Below are 21,836 nucleotides of genomic sequence, written 5' to 3'. Positions count from 1 at the left end.
GTAAAACTGTGGGGCGATGTATTTCAGCAACGAGTAACTGTTCATTTATTTTCTCATTACTTTTAACTCCTTGATATAAGAGGCCGTTTTTCACTGCAAAGTGGGGGTAGGTCGGAGTGGTCCAGGATCCGACCAAAGTCCCCTCTATTATCTGAAGGTTTTTTAAAGCATTGCAAAGTGTGTGGTCCTGTAATTGTGCTGTTCCATACTGACCTTACAGAGGCACTTCTGCTGTTCGGAGCCCGCCAAGTCCCCATGCGTGATGTCTGTTCCACTTACTTCAACCGCCAATGCTTTGGCGCACTGTTTTTGAGGTTTCCGACTGAGACACTTCTGTGCTACAAACCAAGGCATCTGAAAAGCCGGGCAATCTCTGCCAATTAGTACTGGAACAGGAAGGGTCTTTATCACTCCCACCTCTACGTCAAAAGTGCCTTTAGTTGTCGTAAGTTTCACCATGGTGGCAGGGTATTCGCGGATATCTCCATGAACACAAACAACAGGCACTCGTTCTCCTTCAGAAAAGAAAGTGGCTTGCACAACTGCCTCCTGGACCATGGTTCTGGCACTTCCGGAATCGAGCAAGGCTTCTTCATCGCACTGATTTACCCTGACAGGACATGTGGGTCGGGGGCTCCCACTTTCCACCAGTGACGAAGTGTGTGTGTGCTACTAGCCGTCGCTGATGTGGGCATAGATGCGTCTGACTTTCCACACTGCCAGGAGATATGTCCTACTTTCCCACAACGATAGCATTGCTGTGACTCTATGCCCAGGCTCCCTTGTTGCTGCACAGATGGCTTCAACCCTCTTCTTGGTTCCCAAGAAGGGAACTGATTTATTTTAGGGTTCAACTGCATCTATTAGTTCCCTGGCCTTTGTTAATTTCTGTTGACTTATTATCCTTTTGGCCTCATCAGGGAGGGCTCGTAAATATCGGTCCATCACTAGCGTCTCTATTATTTCTGCAGGGCTCTTCTTCTCTGGTTCTAACCACTGTCCGGCTATTCAAATGAGTTCATGCATCTGGGAGCGAGGAGGGGCATCATTTTTTCTACAACCAATTATGAAAATGCTGCGCCATGCTGAATTTAGTAAGGCCATGTTGGCTCAAGATTTCTGCTTTTAGTTGCTTATAATCTTGGGCTATGTCATTTTTTAAGCCCTGATAGGCTTTGAGTGCCTCGCCGCAGAGAAATGGCGCCAAGAGACCACCCCACTGTGCTTTCACCCACCCTTGTTGTGTTGCTGTAGCTTCGAAGGCATGAAGATACACGTCCACGTCATGACGTCCATTTGCGTAACGACGTCAGTATGTCGCCGTTTCAATCGGTTCATTCAAATGCGGGCATACCTGTGTCCGCTTAAGTCATGTAAGCGGATTATGCCGAATGATTCAGAAATCAGAATTTCGACCTTAACCCGAATATTGACTGCATGTAAACGCAGTCAATGTCACCTGTTATTGCTGTGCAATGATGAGATTACGTCACTGAGAGAGGACCAAAGGGTCTTTTCACCTGATCCCAGTCCAGTGGAGTGTGAAGGCAAGCCAGATCTTAAAAAAAAAAATTAAAAAAAGATGAGATAATTGCTCAGTGTTTAACACTTTGTTTTTACTGTGGACATGACAAATAAACGTCTTGAATCTGACATGTATCCCTTTTTTGGTAGGCTATCTGTTGCACTTTGTTGAATTGCAACTGTGACAACTTTAAGCCTGGGAAGCTGAAACGACGGCAGTGTGAAAACTGCAAGCATGGCTGGGTCGCACATGGTAAGAGCGGAAATGCTTTCTCCAGTACAGAGGAAATTCATACAATTGACTTTGTTGTTCTGCAGCTCTGAAATGTGGCCATTCTTGATTGTTTGGGACTACTTCATCCCCAAAAAACAAATTGTTAAGGTCCTGATACACCAAACCGACGTCGTCTGATTGGTAGTGGCCACCGTCGTATTGTCGTAACCCGTATGTAAGCGTCTTGGGGGCGTTTACGTATGTTGAACCGACGTTGCCAGTCGTGACATTTGGTCACTCTGATTGGCTGTTAGCTATCAAATCAGCGCGCGGAGCACCAATGTGAAGTGACAAATGCGGAAAAACAGTGAGCACGCCTCCACTGCCTTAATCTTACAAGTACAAGAGCAAGGGTTGACAATGTAAGTATTTCACAATACCGTGTCAAGAACGTGAGGGTTTACTTCACGTGGGAGTTCATCGTGAGCGAAGAATAGAGCCGAATGCATTGTTTACGTTGTTGTAATCAGCCCCCGGCCAACATCTTTCCTGTTGGAGTTTTCTAACCATGTGAAAGTAGCAATGTAGTTGCGGTGTGCTTTGCCAGCGTGACGTGCCGACAACCAGCCAGACGCCACAGGGGTAAGCGTCTGTCACTTTTGGTGAACGTTGTTTTGGTGTATCAGGGACTTTAAACCTTTCATGTTTGAGAGATGTTGCATGTCTGTTTTCAGTAAAATTAAAGAGAAATTCAGAAAATGCATAGTTTTCTTGTGTGTTGGGCCCTGCGGTTAGTTGAATTAAATTTTAATTACAGTGGAACCTCAAGTTACAAATGTAATTGATTCCGTGAACCCGTTTGTAATGTTGCAATTTTTAGTGGGTCACTAGGGCGTAAGCCCAATTATTAGTTCACAATAAACAACTATTGACTCAATGCATGTTCGTTTTATCTTTCAAGAAGGCATCCAATGAAAATAACAACTTAAACAAGTTGATTGAATTTGCTGATCTATTTCTTTCCATCTCTGGAATAAAGGAATCATACAAAATCAGCTCCGGGCTGCTTTTCTTACCTCGTGAACACTCAAGGTCGAACACTTGAGCCGAAGTCAGAAAACGGCGATGTCTAAAATGCAACCCTCACATTTACAATGTTGTCCTGACAATACGTCTAAACAAAATTCTAGTCTCAACAATAGCCTGTATGTCAGCATGCTTGTGAATTTATGTGTGTATTCGTGTGTGTGTTACATCGGTACACACATCAAATGCACGAGAAACAAAAGGTGTCTTGATTGCATTGCTGATTATGTGTGATGACCATAACTGTGTAATGCCCAGAGATGGATATTTCACAAAAATTTTGCGGAACGCTTTATCACCTCGCGCCTACAGCTGGGGTACCGTTCCGCCGTCCGGTTTATCCGCCATTTTTTCCGGACAAATAGTAATCGCCTACCGGTTAAGCGTGTTGCGTTAAGCACCCCCACCCCTTACCTGCATCAAACGAAACAATAATCATCAATGTCAGGCTATATACGATTACATAGATGGGTGAAAATCCACTTCTGCTGATGCTTAATCCGTCTTTTTTTTTTTTCTCTTTTTCCCGTTTATTTGTTTATCGCCTGCAAAATGGGCATCTGTCCGGCTAACATCTGGCTAACATATAGCTTTTTGTTAACATTTTGGCTAATATAAAGCCAACTATACAGAGTTGTTACAACTTACCAGGCTGACTCTAATATGGAACGGATCCTTCAGTAACATGAAACTTTCCCAAATAGAGGTATAATGTTTCCCATTGAAATGAATGGAAATGCAATTAATCAGAGCCCCAAAACTAAGTTTTACTGACCAGTTTTCCTTTTTTTTGTTTTATAACAAGTGTTTGGTTAAAAGATATGTAATGCAATATAGAACTATTAGAAAACACATTGTTCTAAAGATATAAAACGTGATAAAAAAAACAAAAATGGTTCTAGGAAGCTGTACCTGAGGTAGCAGAGGCGTGGCAGGAGGTTCAGTTGGGGGTGGGGGTGTGTGGGGGCAGGCAGGAGGTCTTAAAGTTATCCCACTCCTACATACACACGCACAAACACAGATTGCAAGTTCAGATTTCCCTTTCTGCATTGCCTGGGCTGGCAAATTTTGTTTGTGTCACATGGTAAGCATTGTTGGACACAGTCCTAAGAGACAAGCTAGCAAGCAAAAGAAGTGTGTGCTTTTTGTGATGCGATTGTTCCTCCGTCAGCTATATGCCCATACAATCTGTTTTTTGTTGTAAATAAACGTGAGTTTACTGACTAATGACACTCCTGCAATCCTTGTAAGTAATGTATTGTTTTCAAAGTCTAGTTAGAAAAAGCCAGGGCCCAGGCAGCAAGCATTGGTCTAAGCTAGTTAAGGTACCTGTGACAGCGCTTCATTACACACCAAATAGCTAAGTAAATATATAAAAAAAAAAAAAAAAAACTAACTACATTTCACATAATGCAAGTTGTAATACTTGACGAGCCATTTGAACGTATTAAAGATAGCAACCATGCTTACCTGACTGTGTGGTCAACCTGGGATAAGAAGAAACACATCCATCCACTCATCCATACCAAGACCATTCATATATCAAAAATAGTACGTAAATAGATGTAATTTTTTGATCAAAACACCTTACATAAAATAATTGTTCGTACAAAGGGGCGTTCATAACTTGAGGTTCCACCGCACATTGTTTGAATTTGCACGTTGTAAAAATGTTTTGCTCTCTCCTTGACAACAATTTTATCTTTTACCAAATCATGTAGAGTAAAATGTGTTAAATCATATGCACAATACTACTGACACTTGACAAATATTTTTGGGGCACAGTTGTATAAAATTCATATGCTGTAAAATATATATTTTGGCTGTACAAATATACAACATATAGAAATATTTAAATGTACATTTTTGCATTTATTATTTGGGTTAATCCACAAACCAGTTGCCGATAAAAATTTATAGAAAATGTAACAAGTGTGTGTGTGTGGGGGGGGGGGGGGGGTAGGGGGGGTGCGTGTGTGTGTGTGGGGGGGGGGTGCGTGCGTGTGTGTGTGTGTGTTTTAACATGCATACTTCTCCTATTATTGTATTCAAATGCTTATTTAAAACCAACTCTCTACTTTGTGGTACTGTACTGTAAATGTAACTTCCAGGGAATGTGATTTATCCCCCAATGCCCCAAATTATGTGTATATCTTCTAGCTCTTTGTAAACTGAAGGTGCACCACATGTATCAGAACGACCAGGTGGAGATTGTGCATTCCAACGTGGTGTTTGACATCTGCAGCCTGATGCTCTATGGGACCCAAGCTATTCCCATACGCCTGAAGATCCTCTTGGACCGCCTTCTTTCTGTTCTCAAAGAGGAAGAGGTTATCAAGATCCTTGATGCGCTTGACTGGACGCTACAGGACTACATACGAGGATATGTACTTCAGGTGAATACTAGTGGGTCGGCTGGAGCGACTCACATGCCAGTGTTTTTATGCTAAAACCTTAACATTTTTTTCTTCTGTTCACAAATACAAATGAAAGGAGATTTTAAAGCAACACGCCACTGAAAATTTATTTTCCTTCCTTGTAGTAGCCAGTGTGTGTAAACATCAATAGTACAAATGTCAGTGTCATCAATAACGACATACCCTGTACGCCGCAATATTGGAAATTTTTGACCAGTTCACATAGGGCTGTTCAATTTTGCCTAACAAGAAAATCCCAATTATTTTCTCTTAAACCCGATTTTACGATTACGATTTATTTGTAAAACAAAAAATAAAAAATGAAGTATTTTTAATGTCATCTTCCAAACCGCTTATCCTGTACAGGGTCGCGGGGAGGTGCTGGAGCCTACCCCATCTGACAATGGGCGAAAGGCAGACTACACCCCGAACTGGTCGCCAGCCAGTCGCAGGGCACACACATAGACACCGTCACTTAGCGGGAACCGATCCCACGCTGCCCGCATACAACTCAGGCGTGTGTACCACTACACCATCCCGTATTTTGAATGTCTTTTATCCATCCATCCATTATCGATACCGCTTATCCTCACAAGGGTCGCGGGGGTGCTGGAGCCTATCCCAGCTGTCTTCAGGCAGTAAGCGGGGGACACCCTGAATTGGTTGCCAGTCAATCGCAGGGCACACAGAGACAAAAATCCGCACTCACAATCACACCTCGGGGCAATTTAGAGAGTCCAATCAACTTACCATGCATGTTATTGGAATGTGGGAGGAAACCGGAGAACCCGGAGAAAATCCACGCAGGCACGGGGAGAACATGCAAACTCCACACAGGGAGGCCGGAGCCAGGATCGAACCCACGACCTCTGAACTGTGACGTGCTAACCAGTCGACCACCGTGCCGCCTAGTTGTAAACAGTTGTAAACAATTCAATCCACTCACAATACTCCCAGCCAGTAAGTGGATGAGTATAGGAAATAGTTAGCCAATGAGCTTGAAATAATGTCATGCGCTATGAATAAGGAGGGATGAGGACAGAAAAGGTACCCTGGTCGTGTATGGAGGACCAACCAGCAAAAAAGGGTCAAGTGCCCAGCTCTGAGTGAATATTATATTGTCATATTAGGACCTGAGCAGCGACCGCTGCGAGTTCCCTATTGTTTTTTGTAGGAATTCTTATTATTATTCTAATGCTGAATCTCAATTTTGGGGACCTAAATATGCCCGAAAACTGACCAAATTTTGCACATTGATCGGGCATTGCGAAAATTCTGATATTTCAAAGTGGTCATAAATGATGAAAACATAATTGCTCTATAGCGCAACCTAGACTGGAAAAACAAAATACAATTCCGGTACATTTGAGCCAAGATGTATGAAAAGTCCATTACAGCCATAGTCGAAAGTGAACAGGAAGTGAACACACTGAATTTTTAAATGTGTTAATTTATTGATTAACACTTGTGTATTATGGCCTTTTTATTGTTTATTATTTATTGCTTATTGTTTTGTAAAGTGCTTTGTTACAGCTCTAGCTGTTATGAAATGCGCTATATAAATAAAATTGTATTGTATTGTATTTTATCCTTGTACTTCATCCAATTGTCTTGAAACTTTGTCTGTACCATCTTAAGACCTAGGACAACAACTGGGAAAAATATTTTGAGTTTTCGATACTATACTATATGACCGGGGCGGGGGATCAAATTCAGTGCTGACAGCTACTCTGCAGTTGTTTTGAGTAACAGTATTGACTTTATATTTGACTTTAGTTTAATCCCACTTGAAACATGAAGCATAAAGTGGACATTTATGGTGATTGTGGTAATTTAGCCACGGCTCAATCGTCTCATTTTTTACGCGCGGTTATGACGTGCTGTCAGCTTTAGTGTTTTGTCAAAAGGTGTTTGTGGCTTTCAGTGTTTTCTTTTCCGTGGAAATACGTAATTAGGGATGTTTGACACAGGTCAACTTCATACCTCATAACTTCATAAAAAACGACCAGGATGCTCAGCTCAACACGTAAAAAAATAATCTTGTGGAAATGAGGTTACACGTCTAATATGATTAGGTGTGTTGTAGTAGGGAGAGATCCAAAACAGGCAGGATATGGAACCGGAATTCCCTACCCCTGAACATCAAAATGTTCTTCCACAAAATGACAGAAGGTACATAATGACCCTGTATAGCAACTTTTTGTTAATCGTTTTGCTAAGTAGTGTGCTGTGAGCTTTTTTCCAATGTGAACACAATTACATTTATTTTAAAGTTTGATCTTGGAGGATTTACTCCTCTTTTACGCCGTTGCGAACCCCCCGACATGTTTCCCATCTTTTTAAAGGGATAGTTGGGCCGGAATGGCCATGTTTTCACTAACAATTTTTATTTATTTTTTGATTGGGAAAATGAAAAAAGTTGTCATTTTCTATTTTATCAATAAATTTGGGAGAAATTAGGAAATAAGGGACTCCATGAATATCGCCTCTTGTTTAATGAGGCAAATGGCCGCGCCCCCTACGTTCTATCCTTGTACGGTCGGAGTGACTGGAGGGACCGATTACAAACTCTCCATTGGAAATCATTGTACTTTCATATAACGGACAGTAAGGAGCTAATGTTGTTGTGCTAACGCCTTTTGTTTTAACGGCCTGAAGCTAGTTGTTGCTATTAGCGTGCCGTTATCCTACTGTTAGCCGGGGAGAGAAAGGGGGGGGGGGGTTGTAAAGATCCAATCTGCCTGCCGGTCACTGCTAGCCGCCTTCTCCCTCCTGAGAGATGACACGTGTCTAGCGTCGCTAAATGTCCAGTCGGGGTTCGTGTGCACATTCATTCTCTTGTCCGCTTCAGCTTGTGTAAGTGGAGAAGCAATCGGCACTGTATTTTTGATTTTGTGGAGGTGATCATGATGAGCTCACGTTTGATGTCAATAGATCCAAACTATTGTGCAACCACTTTTATACTTTCACAGGTTGAAGTGGACAAGAGTTGGACAAAGCGAGCAAAAACACCACGCTTGCCCCCCTCCCGTGACGTAGACCGCTGAGACCGAAAAAATAACAAGCAAGCTCCAAAAGGGGGCGGCCAATTTGTCCTAAATCTAATCCCAAAAAAAGCCCTTAAATCGCTACAGTCTTTTGGGGGGAGCATTTTAGTACTGATGTCATTTTTACATGCAAACCTTTTATACAAGTGCCAATGTTAAGCTTATCCAAGTGTCCCTTTAAATATTTCTTACATGACAAATTTAACTTTGAAAATGCAAAATGAAGAATAAATACCAAGCTGCAGGCTGTGGGAGAAACATGAGCTACAACTCCGGCAGTGGGCGATTACGACGGAACTTTGGATAATAACTATGTTAAAGTTTTAATTTTTACCCTAAAATTGGCTAACCTTAACTAGAATCCCACTGTGCATTTTAGTCAATGATACAATCCTGATGTAATGCACTTTTAAACCCTTGTCATCATTGTGCAAAGCAAAAGTGTCATTACTTCTGCTGTTGTTGCTGCCGCTTCTTCTTCGTTGCTTCCTTCTTCATTGCCTCTTTCTTCGTTGTCTGCTTCTTCTTCTTTCTTTCCTCTTCCTTTAAAACGAAGAAGCACGGTCGCTGGAAGTAATCATGGCTGAACTTTCCCTTTGCACATTAACATCAACCAGGTCCTTTGGATAAAATGCAACGCGGGATTCTAGTTAAGGTAAGCTGTTTTAACACAAACTTTAACAAACACTTTAATATTTTATTTGCCGATGTTTCGTCGTGCTTGTTGGGTGGCTGAGCGCGCTCTGCTCACAGGTTCTAAACACAGCTGTTTTCTATCCGCTTATCCGTCGACTAATGAACGGCACATTTGAATAACGTTATGAGTTTCCGAACAGAACATTGTTCAAAAGTGCTGTTTGTTTGTTAACCAATCATGAGCTTTTCATGAGTGCCCATGGGTATGAACAAAGCCTCCGAGTCAACTCATCTCTTTGAAACAACGCGTCTTTCCGCAGTATGGCTGCCGATATGGCTGTATGTTTCATTTCTATTTTTTGATGCATACTTTTTGAAGAACCGCGATGCACTGAGGTCGCGAAACTCGAACCGCGAAGTCTGAGGGATTACTGTATATGTTCGTTTAATGGTTTATGTTTATGAATCAGAAATAAATACAGAATGGATAAATCTATATGATGTGACACAGCAGTATAATGAAGTTTCTTATGGTTTTTGGCTGTGCCCAAACTATATGATTCTTTTATCCTGCAGTCCTGTCTAGCCTGCGGTGTAAATATGAACGAGTAACGCAAAAGACAACAGTAATGTTGAAATGTTCTCTATTTTTCTTCATTTCCCTCTCACTTTCATTCTATTACATCAATTCATATACCCTTCCCACTACACTTCCTTGTACTACTTTTCTATCCCATTTCACCTTGTTTTGTTTTGTCTGTAGGATGTAGCAGGAAAAGTACTGGATCATTGGGCCATCATGACATTTGAGGAGGAGATTGCAACCCTGCAGCAGTTTCTGCGCTTTGGTGAGACCAAATCCATCGTGGAGCTCATGGCTCAACAAGACAAGGAGGGGCAAGCAGTATTAGTTCCCAGCACTCGCACCATCTCAGATATTCGCACTTTCATTGAGCGAAACACCCCATGTCCTACTACCAACTTCTCCACAATCAAAGCAGAGAAGCAGAAAGGCAACAACATGCACCACTTTGAGAACCTCATTAAAAGCATGGCCTTCGTGCTGCCTTTCCAGCTGTTGAATTCTATTCCAGCTCCATTTCTTGGCTCCCCATCAGGTTCCTGCCAGCAGCTTTACCAACAACACCAGGAGTCATGCCAAGGGTCAGTAGAGCACCAGAGTCAGAGGCAAAGTGATCAAGAGCAGGACAATCCAGCAAGTGAGAGCCCCCTCCATATTCCATATATAACAGGCAGCAGCCATATAGGTTCCAACTCTGTCACATTCACTACTGTTCAAGACCAAGCTGGAGACAAACCATTGGAATGTCTTACATCAACAACAAAGATAGAGGTGGAAGATTTTTCAACACGTGACAGCTCCTCTGATGGGACCCCCACGCCCTCTATGATCTCTGATGCGATTCAAATGTCACCTTTTGGGAGGATGCACAATGGAAACACCGGATTTGGGATTTCAATAGGAAGTGGGGGTGGAGGATCTCTGAAGAAGGGCCGTGTATTTTGCAATGCCTGTGAGAAGACATTCTATGACAAAGGCACACTGAAAATCCATTACAATGCAGTGCACCTTAAGATAAAGCACAAGTGTACAATTGAAGGATGCAACATGGTATTTAGTTCACTGCGCAGTCGCAACCGCCACAGTGCCAACCCTAACCCACGACTTCACATGCCCATGAATCGCAACAATAGAGACAAAGACATACGGGACAACTTAGCTGCTGAACAATGCTATCCTGGAGAGAAAATGTCTGAATATGTCACATCCATTCCAATCCGCTCAGCAGAAAGTCACAAATCAGTTTGCAGCCACATGGTGAATCAAGTGGATAGTGGCCCAAAAATGCACGGCAACTCTTTCCCCAGTACAGGCCAGAGTGGCATTCTCTTTCCAAATGTAAAGACAGTACAGCCAGTCCTGCCTTTCTACCGCAGCCTTGTTACACCAGCAGAACTTGCCAACACCGCAGGAACACTACCCTCACTCCCCCTACTCTCATCCTCGGTGTCTGTAAAACCTTCCACTGTTCCTGACATCTGCAATGCTGACCCCGTACCAAAAAAAAAATCTCGAAAATCAAGTATGCCAATAAAGATAGAAAAGGAGACGTTAGAGCAAGAGGAGCAGGTTGATAACTTTGAAGATGACATTCCTTTACTGGACAGAGACAAAGAAAAATGTGGTTGTCACCTAGCAGAAGGGAAAATTATTTTCCTGGGAGCTGGGATTGAGCATAAAGAGAAAGTAATGTATTTTAATGAGGATCGACAAAGGAAAGGTAGCAAGTCTTTGTTGGACCAAACCACAGGGATGTTAAAGGATGAGCACAAAAATGACACCATACAGCAAGTAGAAACAGTAACCACCATTAGTTCATTCTCTCCTTTAGAAAACAATGTTATCAAGAGCTTTCGTGACAACCAATTGGCCAGTCAGGAACTTGGCTTTAATGAGGAAATTGATGACAAAGAGTACAAAAATAGACTGTTTGAAGATGATCAAATTTCCAAGCTAAAGTGGAGTGAGCACAGGCTGACTAATGGGAATGCTCTTCAACTGTCAGACCACAAGAAGGAAGCATCTGAGACCTGTGTAGACTGCCATGAAAAATCAAGTTTACCAGACCTTGACCCCACGGTTTACCAGTTTCCCCACTGTGAAATCTGTGGTAAGACTTTTAAGAACCACAACAGTGTCAAGATGCACTACCAAAATGTGCACCTTAAGGAGATACACATGTGCACAGTGAATGGCTGCAGTGCAACATTTCCCTCACGCAGGAGCCGAGACCGGTGAGATAAAGAGAAGCTTTCATTTTTGCTTGAATAAATTACAGAAAGTAGATGTAGACTGGAACTTTGAATCATGCAATGGTTATGGAAAGAAGTGGTGTGGTGTGGTAGCTTCTTATTTTTAAAATTGTTAACTGAACATATTTAAACTTTTGCCTAAGCCAAATGTGTTTTAAACATGAGTGAAATGGTGAAAAAAGCAAGGGTAACAATTTCATTATATTCTACAGTTAAGGAATTCTTTCCAAAATCATCAACTGGTCCATGTGATCTGGCATCGGCTATTTGCAATTTCCATGTGCCCCTTAACTTATTCACTGCCAGACATTTTCAGACCCTCTTTTACCCGAACATTTGAAAAAAAATGAAAAAAAATATAAATAAGTTCCTTGGATTGAATGGCTGGACTGTGAAAAGACAAGTAAAATCGTCAATGGCAATGAATGGGTTAAATTGATTCTACAGTATGCAGGTTATGTGCCGCTTAAATTTCTGCTACAGAATGTGTATCACTAACCTCACAAACACTCACTAAGACTGCATCCAAGTTATGGGCAACAAACTGAGGGGCAGTTGGGTTGAAATGGAAGACAAGAGAAAACAAATAAAAATTTTAGAGTTTAGAGTAGAAATCTGTTTCTCTAGTTCAAATCTTTCCTGCCATATCCTTCCATTTGCGCTACAGGTATTTTTCTTTTCGCACCTAGCTTGCGCTCTTACAAGGTACGATGATTCTCCCATCCATACTTCTGACAAACCCACATTTGAACATTTCTGTGCAGCCACTAAAGAAGCGGACTCTGTAAAGTCTCAGGGTGGCCCTAGTTACAGGTTTGTGGCATTTTCACAAGATGTGAATTCCATGTGTGATACATTCGGAAAATACTGTATGTCACACTTTAAATGTGGAATTTACTTGCGTAGTGGGAAGTTACAGTATTCGTCGACAAGTGACATGTGAGCGGCTCATCTAACTGGTTACTTTGAAGGAGCATGTGTTTTTGCATTCTGCTTTGAATAAGTATAATAAAATCAATTGAATCAGAATATTGTGCTCATGACAAAATGCATGTTTGTTGGAGCCGGTGCAGAGCGAGTGAGTGTTAGGTTGCCCAATGCTGTGTCACATGCAATTCAAATACACATGATCCAATAATAACACGCCAGATACAATCAAAAATAACGACTGGTTAAAAATCAGTAACTCAGGACGCCATTACTATGACTTTATTTGTGATCAATGCTTACAAACGCCAAGGCCCCGTCAGCATGAAAATGCTCCTTGCAGGTGAAAAAAAATAGTCAGCTTGCGATGATTCTTTCTCATCAATGAATATGTTATAATGTCGAGGTTGCAGTAATATGTGACAGACTCATTGTGACCGTTAGGCTATCGGTAAGCGTATGTGGGCCAGGTGTGCCCCCAGTCACACGTCATGACAAGATGGGCAGTGACAGTCATCATCAGCTGCCAGTGGCTGTCGGGCCAGCTGAAATGACCCAACACATGCAATATGATGGTTCTCTTTCATGGGGTGCTGGACTTACAACAGCCTCTGCAGTAAGAGAAAGTCGCTTAAAGCCGAAGTCAGGTCAAACATTTTCTCCAAAATATTTTCTATCGGCCCTCACTAGTCTAAACATGGTATTCTGATGAATATTGCGTTTGTGGAAAATGAATTAAGCAGAAAAATCCACCCGTTTTTATCCATCTCAAGGGGGGGGCGGCCATTTTGCCTTGCAGTGCCACCAGCTGTAAATTGAAAATGACCTTACAGCCTAAGGGCTTAAATAACAACCGTGAAAGCTCACATGTTTTCTGGGTTTGGTCATGTGACGTTTGCAAGATGACACTGTACTTAGTCTTTTGTAAATTATTTGAAGAATGGTTAAATTAAAATGCTGGTATTTTTTCTGCAGACATAGTGCCAATTTGAACCTTCACCATAAGATGATGACCAAAGACCATGAAAACAAAACAAAACTCCTATACACTCCCTCAACCCACTGCAAAGAAAGAGACTCTGTTGCCAGGAACTGCTGCCATGACCTGTCGGACAAAGCTTCTTCTCTTCAAGACCCAACCTGCCAGAACTCCGTGATCTTCAGGGGACACAATCGCATGGGTTTGTTGTACCCTATCAGCAAAATTCCTATACCTCTAGAAAGCAATGAAACATCTCACAAAGCTTGGATCCAGCGATTAAGAGGGGGAAGTGGCGAAGATGAGACAGTACTGGACCTAAGCACGTCTTCCTATGCTCCAACTCACTGCAGCAGCAGTGGTCGATCCTGCTGGGACTCAGATGGAGTTGACCATGAGGAAGGAGATGGGGCAGAGCAGGATGTCGAGGCGCTCCATATGGAGGACAGTGATGAGAGTTGTGACGTAGGAATAGGGAGGCCTCGGGGAGGGACATTGTTTCATGGAGGAAGCAAGATCTTGATTTGTGGTGGGGGAGCACAAAATGAACTTCAGGGAGGAGAAAATGAGTTGCCAATAACCTGCCACTTGTGCCAAAAAGTCTACAGCAACAAAGGGACATTCAGGGCCCACTACAAGACTGTCCATCTCAAATTGCTTCACAAATGTAAAGTTCCTGGGTGTGATATTACATTTTCTTCAGTACGCAGCAGAAACAGGCATAGCCAGAACCCAAACCTCCACAGAAACCTTGTTACAGCAGGTGCATCTCTGGACCAGTGATAGAGATTGTGGCAGATTATATCGTGTTCGGTCATCTTTATGCTATTGATTTTTTGAGCAACTGAACGGCTCATCAATTAGAACTTTGACATTGTTAACTGTTTAGAGGAAAGGAAAAACAATGAAAGTACTGAATGAATGAATGAATGAAAGCCTGTGTATAAAGAACAACTGAACACACATAAATTTGTAATAAGAGTTTATATATATATATATATATATATATATATATATATATATATATATATATATATATATATATATATATATATATACATCAACCAGTTCAGGGTGTCCCCCGCCTACTGCCCAAAGACAGCTGGGATAGGCTCCAGCACGCCCCGCGACCCTTGTGAGGAGAAGCGGTACAGATAATGGATGGATGGATATATATACATATATATATATATATATATATATATATATATATATATATATACATACACACACACGCACACACACGCACCCCCCCCCCCCCCCCCCCACACACACAGAGCTGGGCATTTCACCAAAAATTGAGCGTCCATTATTCATCATCCGTCTGCAGCATGGGTACCCTTCCGTCATTTGTCATTCGCCTTTATTTCGAGGGTTGTTGATAGTACCCGACCACCTCTGATTTTAAACGGGCTTCCATCAGCAATTCCAACGGCAAACTTCGAAAGCAACCACCCTTTTAACATAAAAGTGACTCACAGTGACTCTCTGTACCATGGAAGCCTGTTCGTTCACAGCCTGGTCCCTCATTCAAATCTGTCCCCCAAGCAACAACAACTCACTATTTTTCCTCGTCACGGCCATCTGAAGCCTCGCCGTGAAAAATAGACGAAGGACTACAGACGGATTAAATACATGGGCTTTCGACTATGCTTAGTCCATCTATTTTAAAATTTTACCTGTGATTCGTCAACTGTAATTAAAACAGGCGTCCGTCATAGGCAGATAGATGGACTGGTCCATCACATAGACGGAATGACTAGCTCTGTGTATGTATGGAAAGCAATCAGACCTCTTGAAATGTTTCACTTTTTGTTTAATTGCAAACATTTGACCAACATTTTAAAATGTCATTTTATTTCTCATTAATGTACCCCATCTTGACATAACAAATACAGAAATGTAGAATTTTTTCATATTTATTAAAAAAGAAAAACTGAAATATCATATGTTCATAAGTACTCAGACCCTAACGCATGAGTCTTCTTGGGAATTATGATACAAGATTTTCATACCTGGATTTGGGGATCTTCTGCCATTCTTCCTTGAATTGAGAACCTCTCCACTTCTGTCAGGTTGGATGGTGAACATTTGGTGGACAGCCATTTTGAGGTCTCTCTCGAGAGAGATACTCAATCGGTTTTAGGTCAGGGCTCTTGCTGGGCCAGTCAAGAACGGTCACGGAGTTGTTCTGAAGCCACTCCTTTGTTATTGCTGAGTGCTTCAGGTCATTGCCCTGTTGAAAGGTAAATCTTCGGCCCAGTCTGAGGTCCTGGGCACTCTGGAAGAGGTTTTCCTCCAGGATATCTCTGTACTTGGCCGCATTCATCTTTCCTTCAATTGCAACCAGTCATCCTGTCCCTGCAGCTGAAAAACACCCCACAACATGCTCCCACCACCATGTTTCACTCTAGGGATTGTATTGGGCAGGTGGTGAGCAGTGCCTGGTTTTTCCACACATACCGCTTAGAATTAACACCAAAAAGTTCAATCTTGGTCTCATCAGACCAGAGAATCTTATTTCTCATAGTCTGGGAGTCCTTCATGTGTTTTTTGTTTGTTTGTTTGTTTGTTTGTTTTTTGGCAAACTCTGTGCGGGTGAGGCTTCTGTCGGGCCACTCTGCAATAAAGCCCCAAATGGTGGAGGGCTGCAGTGATAGTTGACTTTGTGGAACTTTCTCCCATTTCCCTATTGCATCTCTGGAGCTCAGCCACAGTGATCTTTGGGTTCTTCTTTACCACTATCACCAAGGCTCTTCTCCCACGATTGTTCAGTTTGGTTGGACGGCCAGGTCTAGGAAGAGTTGCGGTTGTCCCAAACTTCTTCCATTTGAGGATTGTGGAGGCCACTGTGCTCTTAGGAACCTTGAATGCTGCAGAAATTATTTTGTAACCTTGGCCAGATCTGTGCCTTGCCACAATTCTGTCTCTGATCCACCTTGGACAATTCCTTCGACCTCATGATTCTCATTCCTCTGATATGCACTGTGAGCTGTAAGGTCTTATATATACCTTTCCTAATCAAGTCCCATCAGTTTACTTAAACACAGTTGGACTCCAATAAAGGAGCAGAACCATCTCAAGGAGGATCAGAAGAAATGGCCAGCATGTGAGTTACATATGAAGGTCGCTGCAAGGGGTCTGAATACTTTCTGTACCAACACATATTAATATATATATATATATATATATATATATATATATATATATATATATATATATATATATATATATATATATATATATATATATATATATATAGTGTTTTTGTGTTCAATTAGTCACATTTACTATAAAGATGGGCATAATATAATAATCAAATCCACTTGTAAAGAAACTTTTATATGTTATGTGTATAATTTGGACAATAGATTTAGAAAAAGACTTGTTGTATTAGCTGACCAGTAACTTATTTTTTGTTGTTGTTGTGATATGTATTGTTCTCTTTCTTTACAGTTCTGTTGTATATGTACTTCAAATATTGACCAAAGATTTTTCAAATCACAGGTGTATAAAGAATCCCCTTCATGTTGAGGGAGGGAGTATGCAGTAAGAAAAAGAAAAAGCCATGTCCAAACTTTACACACTTTACACCAGTTTTCCAGCATCAGCTCAATTGTCAGCGAAAATGATGCCAAAAAAAAAACAGTCTATTGAAAAATGGAATTTGCAAATCACATAGGACCTGATTTAACAGAGGAATGTACCTTAATTTCCGGACTACAAAGCGCACCTGATTAAAAGCCGCGACAGCTAAACTTCGCCATAAAAGCAAATATGTACATATATAGTCCACTTCCCTTTATTAGCTGTGTGTCTCCACGTTATAACATGGGATATTCGCAAATAAATGGTTACATAGATGTTTTTTTTAAACTTTTAATTACCATAAACACCAGTAAACGTTTTTTTTCCAAACATTGTCAAACATGACTAGTTATATAGTAGAAATTTGTCGACGAGTTTGTGCAGTCCTCTTCATCACACTGCAATCCAAGCCTTTCGAAGTTCACTGAAAGTTGTGTTGAGTAAACGGGGTCTGCAGGTTCGCTCCAAATGAGTACACGTTTCTGAGTGTTTTTGTCCGAAGAAAAAAGAGTTACAAATGCCAGGACACAAATCCCATGGCTGCCACAAATGTTGCGTACCGCGTGTAGGGCATTCATAAACACTCTTTGATGGACAAAAACACAATTCTCGTGAACAGTCCCTCGTAAACCCTGTCGCGACTCATACATCATCACATACATCGATGGACAAAAACACAATTCTCGTGAACAGTCCCTCGTAACCCCTGTCTCGACTCTCACATCATCACTGTGTGACCATTCCCTTTTTATACTTCACTCTTCGCACGCGGACGTTCTGGCAAAAAATATCATTCAAGCCTCCCACTCCCACATACATATGACTGAAATATATATTCAGTATGAGCGTGGACTCAGACAGTTTTATTGGTCCACTGTGACATATTCTGTAATCTCGTTGGTCATGTGACGAAACTATGGTTAAATCTATTGGCGGCATCAAACTCTTCAGTAATAATCCATAAATGAACTGTATCACATTTGAAGCCGTATGGGTTCAAAGCGAAGGAAAAAAGTAGTGACTTATAGGCTACAAATTACGGTATTCTGCTGTGTTGCCCTGGTTTTTCCTCAATTGGCCTGACTGACTGGACAAAAATCTTGCAGCTACTTAATGTCTGGAGGCTTGCAATATATGTACTGTGAATGAGTCAAACATTGAAAGAAAATATTAATAAAGGTAATGCAAATGTGTTTACACATAAACATACAGACATAGGGTCTGTTTCACAAAGCAGGTTTAGTGAAAATTCAGTGTCTGCTAACCCTGAAATGAGGAAAACTGAATTTTCCATTTCAAAAAGTGAGGTAACTCAAACCAGAGAAAGAGGGGTAACTCTTCCGGTTCAAGAGAGAGAGGTAACTTAAGCTCTCGGTCAGTTACTGCAGTAACAGACTCTATGAACCTAACCTGTTCAGGCCCAGGTTTATCTCAATGAACCTCGAGTTTCTCTGTCCCCGCCCTCTTTCAGAGCCACACACTCCATTTTATTTTCTCATTCAGTTCATTCCCAAGCGAGTTTTGGTATGGCCTAGTTCTGCCTTGTTCTGATTTTTAAAAATCGGAGTCAGTGTATGAGAAGTCCATTGCGTAAGTTGCAGCATTACTATGCAGGGAATTAAATATTCGTCAGGAGCTCAGAATTATCTTTTTGAGCGGTACCGTTTCACATGACAGTCCATCATCTACATACTCAACCTAATCTGTCCTTACATTTGGAACATTACCATTCGTAGCATTGCTCTCACATCCCAGCATATATTGTGTGTTGCGCTGCATTTCTTCTCAAATGCAAGGTTTTTGTACAATGTCAGAGATGCTGAGCACTTAAGTAAGGCCATCATCCATTTTACGGGCATCACAGGCATTACAGGCTTCATTATTTAACAGAGCATGATATACATGTCATCCCATCTATAGGTGTGAAAACAGCCTTATGTCGGGGATAACATACTGCCCAATTAAACAGCCACTTAATAATTACGTTACAATGTAAAACGTGATCAAAATGAGGTACCCCCATGAGATTATGCCAGGGTCTTAACTGTTTGAACAATGTTTTTATATTTCATCTTGAGCTGTTGCCAAGTGCGCTTCTCCCCCGCGAGATTGCACCTAAATGAAATAAATTGATAGGCTTCCATTCAAGCAGTTTCCCCGTTATGTTATTGTGATTCCTAAGGGCTACATTGAAACTGACACATTGACCTGAGCAGCAATGTTCTACCACATTGTCTCCCTCTCTTTAGCAGCTGCAGCGGTGTTGCACTTGTTCCTCAAAATGTGTTCAAACTTGCCCTATTAATGCATTCATGTTTCAAGTTCCAGTGGGGTGAAAAACCTAGCCCTTCTGTTCCCCGTTGCCATGGTGTCTCGTCGACTCGGGGCTCCATTGATACTGTCTTTTCATAGTTGTGGTGCACGCTGAGTTGAATAAACTGATTCAAATCAGCTGTTCTGGAACCGGAAACTCAGAGTTTTCTATCAGACAGTGGATCAACTCAGACTTCAGAATAAGACTAGAGTTTTTTGAACCTACTTTGTGAAACAGACTTCTGAAAAGCCATTAATGGATTGTTTATTGTACTGTGAATAAATAGGTGGGCTTTGCTGAACTGAACTTTCTGAATTTCATGGCATTACAATTTTTTAATTTTATTTTTTAATGAATGACAGGAAGGATGTGTTGTAGACTAGGACCATTGAAACTCTTTACTGTACTTTCTCTTACTTTTTTCTTTGTGTATTGCCAAACAATGAGTCACCTGCGTTGTTGATTGTATTATCTTTTTTTGTTTTACTAGTATTTGAAGCTATGTGACTATAATTTATTATTTTTTCATCGTTTTTAGTATTCATCCCTTATAATTAAAAAGCCAAATATTTGAATGGCTATTAATTCTCTTTCGATGTTCCATCCAATAAAAAATGTTAAGACCTAAAGTAATTTTCCTGATATGTTTGTAAATACAATAAATATGTTTGAAGATAAATGCAATATGTGCAAACACTGAAAAATATAGTACAGAACTGTTGTGATATAGGGCTCTATTTTTTGTGACCCTTGCATCTGCGTCGCATTACACATTTGACCCGGTGACACTTGCAAACCAGCACATTTTAAAAATGGACCCTTTATACTGTTGTGGGCGTGAACACAACCCTCATCTGCCACCAAGCAAAGAGCCTCCTCTCATCCTCTTTAAATGTAGTGCACTCACATTTTGCATGGAGACAACTCTGTGCATAAAAGAAAGCAGTGATCCATGCATGACTGAAGCATTGTCACTGCTCTTAGCCGGTGTGGCAAAAGACAACGTTATGTGCGTACCCCCATTCAATGCAGAATGAGCTGGTGATCATGCTGGCAACTTAAATATGTCCGTGCACCTTAATGTAACTATCCCCTCCGCTGGTTGTTAGTGTGCCCCAGTCATACCTTTGTGCTGACCAATGGGATGATGTAAAACTAACAATGATGGTAAGAATATTAATACGGTAATGTATTCAATGAATTGATTTCTGCAATTTTTCAGAAGTTTTAAGCCCCCGGTTGTCATATTTATAAATGAAATAATATGATGGTATACCATGTCAGCAGAGCTCATGTACCTGTCTGCCTGCACCTCAATCAAATTCACCAAAATCATGTTGGACAAGCTTGAGCCAAAAGTTATACGTGGGTTGAGGAGGTGAGTTTAGACACTGTCAGACCAGTCAGCCACATTCCCAAACAAGCACAACGAGGCTTGACTTAAAATCAGGATACGAAAATAGGCTCCATAATGTTAAACTTTTTTTCATCTTCTCAGTTGTCTGGAATTTTTGGGTGGGGCTAAAAACTACCCTAATGACACATGCAGGCCGGGGCGTATATTTTCTGGTATGCACTCCTCACTATAAGTACTGAGCACTGTCAATCTGTGCCTATCCATCACAATTGCCAGTCACTTAGTCATAAAACGTTGGACCATTTCTACCACTACAGTGTGCAGTTGGCCATCTTGCAATGCCCACACACTGAAAAATGCATCTTCCAAGAAGTGTTATGCCACATGCAGTGTATGCTGCAAGCCGATGGCAGATTTGGATTGCTTCACAGTGGCACAATTGGCTGGCTACTACCAGTTATTAGCTAGTAGCTGGAGACGAGCTTGCAGACTGATGCTAAGTCCATCCATTACTCCAAAGCCTTGCTCCACACGGGAAAAAAATGATTTTTAAGAAAGTAAAACAAAAAAACAACCAAACTAAGAAAAAAAACCAATGCTTGTTTCAGGGAAATGTTTCTAATTAAAGAAATTATCTGTAAAACAAATTTTGTATTATAAAAAATAGTCTCAAATTAATAAAATACTACAGTAATCAATACTTCAATCAATCAGTCAATCAATCAATCTTTGTCTTTGTAGTACAGGAAGTGCTTGTAGGCGCACTGTTTGGTGACCAACCCACCGGAAACCCACACGTTTAGTGATAAACAAAACCTGGCGAAAGCTAGTGTAAGTACGACACCACACTTTTAAAACGAAGGGGAAACCGTCTGCTTCATTCATGCGGTGACATGAATATAATGTGTTTTA

At 41.2% G+C, this 21,836-nt stretch overlaps 1 protein-coding gene across 3 annotated transcripts in view; it reads left to right on the top strand.

The window, feature by feature from the left end:
• The window catches only part of bnc1 (basonuclin zinc finger protein 1), a 42,660-nt gene extending 28,073 nt beyond the window's left edge, over positions 1-14,587 (top strand). Inside the window, exons 2-5 of one of the 3 annotated variants that reach the window (XM_086025642.1) lie at positions 1,675-1,777; positions 5,020-5,220; positions 9,688-11,741; positions 13,662-14,587. In XM_086025642.1, coding sequence (XP_085881768.1) covers positions 1,760-1,777; positions 5,020-5,220; positions 9,688-11,741; positions 13,662-14,448 — 3,060 coding nt within the window. In that variant the 5' untranslated portion in view covers positions 1,675-1,759 and the 3' untranslated portion in view covers positions 14,449-14,587. Of the gene's footprint in view, positions 1-1,674; positions 1,778-4,984; positions 5,221-9,687; positions 11,742-13,661 lie in introns of all 3 variants that reach the window. The other 2 variants (XM_086025641.1, XM_086025640.1) reach the window with 2 other exon arrangements.
• Positions 14,588-21,836: the final 7,249 nt, after the last annotated feature.

Source organism: Filicampus tigris, chromosome 3, assembly GCF_054856515.1.
Source record: "Filicampus tigris isolate MCC_2025a chromosome 3, RoL_Ftig_1.0, whole genome shotgun sequence".
Taxonomy (NCBI): Eukaryota; Metazoa; Chordata; class Actinopteri; order Syngnathiformes; family Syngnathidae; genus Filicampus; species Filicampus tigris.
This window is presented reverse-complemented; position numbering and strand designations above follow the sequence as displayed.